This window comes from Hylaeus volcanicus, unplaced genomic scaffold, assembly GCF_026283585.1.
Source record: "Hylaeus volcanicus isolate JK05 unplaced genomic scaffold, UHH_iyHylVolc1.0_haploid 7840, whole genome shotgun sequence".
Classification (NCBI taxonomy): Eukaryota; Metazoa; Arthropoda; class Insecta; order Hymenoptera; family Colletidae; genus Hylaeus; species Hylaeus volcanicus.
Genome location: NW_026531800.1, coordinates 6038 through 8990, shown reverse-complemented (window position 1 = coordinate 8990; position 2953 = coordinate 6038). Strand labels below are relative to the sequence as shown.

Here is a 2953-nt window from a genome sequence, read left to right as displayed (position 1 = left end):
TCATTTTAATCGTCAGAGCTTCGCCAAACCATTGAAAAGAATTTCATATTGATAAACGCAGTAACTCTCACTTTGATCGATAATATCGAGACTAATATATTATCCTTTCCAGGTTCGACCACACCTGGATGACGAGAAATGGTACCCAGCGTTCGGTGGCGTTTTGAGGGTTATCTCGACGCTGGAGCAATCAGGTACATCTCCTCGTCTACGATTTTCCTAGCGCTCTAACAACGTTTTCCGTTCCAGGAGCAGGAACCGGTCTCGCGACGTGGAGAAAAAGCGGCGCCTATCAGATGATGCCCAAAATAGGCGCGCCACCGATCGACGAACCCGAGGAAGCCGTGCCGCCACTTTACAAAGGTGAAAACCGCGATTCCTCTTGGAGTGTTTAAATCGTCGAACGATTCGCTTTCTAACGGTTTGTTTCCTCCTTGGCCCAGAGGAGGACACGGGGGTCACGCTGGGAACGACGGAATTGATATCGATTGCCGTGGTGAGCGCGTTGCTGGTGTGGCTGCTGGTCGGTCTGAGCCTGGTGTGCTACCGATTCCTCGTGAAGCACTCGGACGAGTGCGGACCCTGCGATGCGGTGCATCCTCCGTGAGTTCGGTCGAGTTATCGTCGCGTTAATTTCCGCGAGGAGCGCGCTGATTAAATTTAATTAACTCTTCGGGTCGAGCGTCCGTCTCAAGGTTGGAAGTCAGTATCTTGAAGAGAATTGAAATAATCTTTGCGAAGAGCGCTTATTTTCTCAAACTAGTGTCAAGGAGGTGCCACCGCACTAGATAGTCTATACTTATCGTCGAGATAAGCGAGGAGTATGTAAAAACAAAATAGGTGCGGATTGGGCAAGGATTACCACTGTCCAACACGATTTTTTTTCCCGCGATATCCACTAGGTGATTCTTATAGGGTTCCTCGTCCTAAATACGAATCTGAAAGTGAAATTGCTCCATTACCGTTAGTTTTCGAGAAATACGAGATTTTGTAAAAACGGTCGATTTTTAGAGAAAACGTAGTACTACTTGAAATACTACGAACGCTAGAAAGTTTTATTTAGTCTTAAACGATAGAGGAGCGTTTTCTGAATATGAAGACATATTCCTTTAGAATTATCTGTTCCTTTGAATGCCTGTAAATGAACACCGATATCAAGCGAGCGAAGCCTGCGCGCCGGCAAACAGAATTCGTGCGTTCTAAATTAATATTTTCGTGATCTGTACGAACTATAGAACGTTCCAACATTTACCACGGGTGGTTTTCTTCTTCAGAAATGTTTGCAGAATCCTATAATGCATAGTAAATTCGACCTAGACGAATAACTTTTCATTAAAATACAAAAGTATTTCGTGAAAAGTACTCGCGTCGCCAACTTTTTCAACTTCGGCGTTCATTTACAGGCATTCAAAAGAGCAGATAATTCTAAAGAAATATGTCTTCGTATTTAGAAAACACTCCTCTATCTTTTAAGACTAAATAGAACTTTCTAGCGTTCGTAGTTTTCAAGTAGTATTACGTTTTCTTTCAAAATCGATCGTATTTACAAAATCGCGAATTTCTCGAAAACTAAGGGCGATGGAGCAATTTCACTTTCAGATTCGTATTTAGAACGAGGAACCCTATAAGAGTCACCTAGTGGATATCGCGGAATTTAAAAAAAGTTTAAATTTGTTGGACAGTGTTACCAGAGTCCAAGAAGAATCGCAAACGCGCGAACTTTGAATTAGCGATAAAAAAGGAGCAAAAGAAAAAATCTCATCAACGTTAGACGAGATGTTGCAATGGTGCATCACTTTTGCTTCAGCGTCGCCGTTTTGTATAAAAATGGGGAATACTGCGAGGGGGACACGTGCACCCCAAAAGGCCCACGCAAAGGGATGATGGAGAAGTGGAGGGATTACTGGCGAAGCAAGTTCGGCAGATGTCGCGGAGACTGCCAGGATCGTCTCACGGACGAAGAACGATGTCTAGCCGCCATCAGTTACAGTAGCAAGGATACGGTAGACGTTAGCAACAGCAGCAGAAGTTACCAGTGAGTGTCGCTATAAACTTTAATCAATCACGTTTATCTCGATCTCTAACGCAAACGTATTTTCAATCGCAGAAGAAAAAAATTCACCAAATCCGTTTCAGCGACTTTCTCAAGTTTCCGCAAGCAGCGTACACCTATCAAGGTGTGTATTAGAAGTAATTGAATTTTTTCAAAGATGATACGTATAGATAATAACCATAACTTGCAAACACGCAGAACGTTCACTACAGCTCCGATGGCTCGTTAACGACGAACACCGAAAGTCCTGGCAAACCAAGATAATAAACTATGAAATCATATTTACTCGTCTTAGTGTTTACGTCGTGATGAATAAAGTCGGCTTCGTACTGCAAACATGTATAGAAACACCCATATGAGGCGTATTAAGGGGATATCTTAAATTACGACGACTTTTGGCGGCGGAGAAACTTTGATCGACGGAAATCCTCCCGCGCACTGACTCGCGACTTACGCGCCATTTTTTAACACCAAAACGTAGATAGTTTTAACGTTAAGGGGGTATCCTGAATTAAGAGGACTTATAAAAGCGGTTTTTTGTGAATTTTTTTAGAATGAAAAAAAATAATTAATTCCGTCGAACTTTTTATCCTGTTTTCATACATATTTGAGTAGTCTGTACAAATTTTTCCAAACAAGAAATTTTCAAATTGAACCGACTGTGACGCACATTCGTAGGGCACCTCACAATTAATACCTCCTATCGGCGGGAAAGATGCAGGTCGTAATTTTGATTTGACACAAAAAAACCAAAAGAAATGTTCATTTTCATACATTTTTCTTCTACGTGAACTAAGAAAATTCATACAAAACAAATTTTAACCAACTTTTTCAACAAGTTAAAGTAATTTTTTTCACCCAAAGAACTCGTTCTTTTTTACAAACTTGAAGTAATCTCAC

At 41.5% G+C, this 2953-nt stretch overlaps 1 protein-coding gene across 1 annotated transcript; it reads left to right on the top strand.

Moving 5' to 3' along the window:
- Positions 1 to 112: 112 nt before the first annotated feature.
- LOC128882232 (uncharacterized) lies at positions 113 to 2359 on the top strand (the record flags this gene model as incomplete). The annotated part of the gene is made up of 6 exons (XM_054133821.1): positions 113 to 194; positions 250 to 363; positions 444 to 603; positions 1808 to 2035; positions 2108 to 2177; positions 2252 to 2359. Coding segments are annotated over 6 exons (720 nt in total), but the record flags the coding sequence as incomplete, so codon positions are not given.
- Between the last annotated feature and the right edge of the window lie 594 nt (positions 2360 to 2953).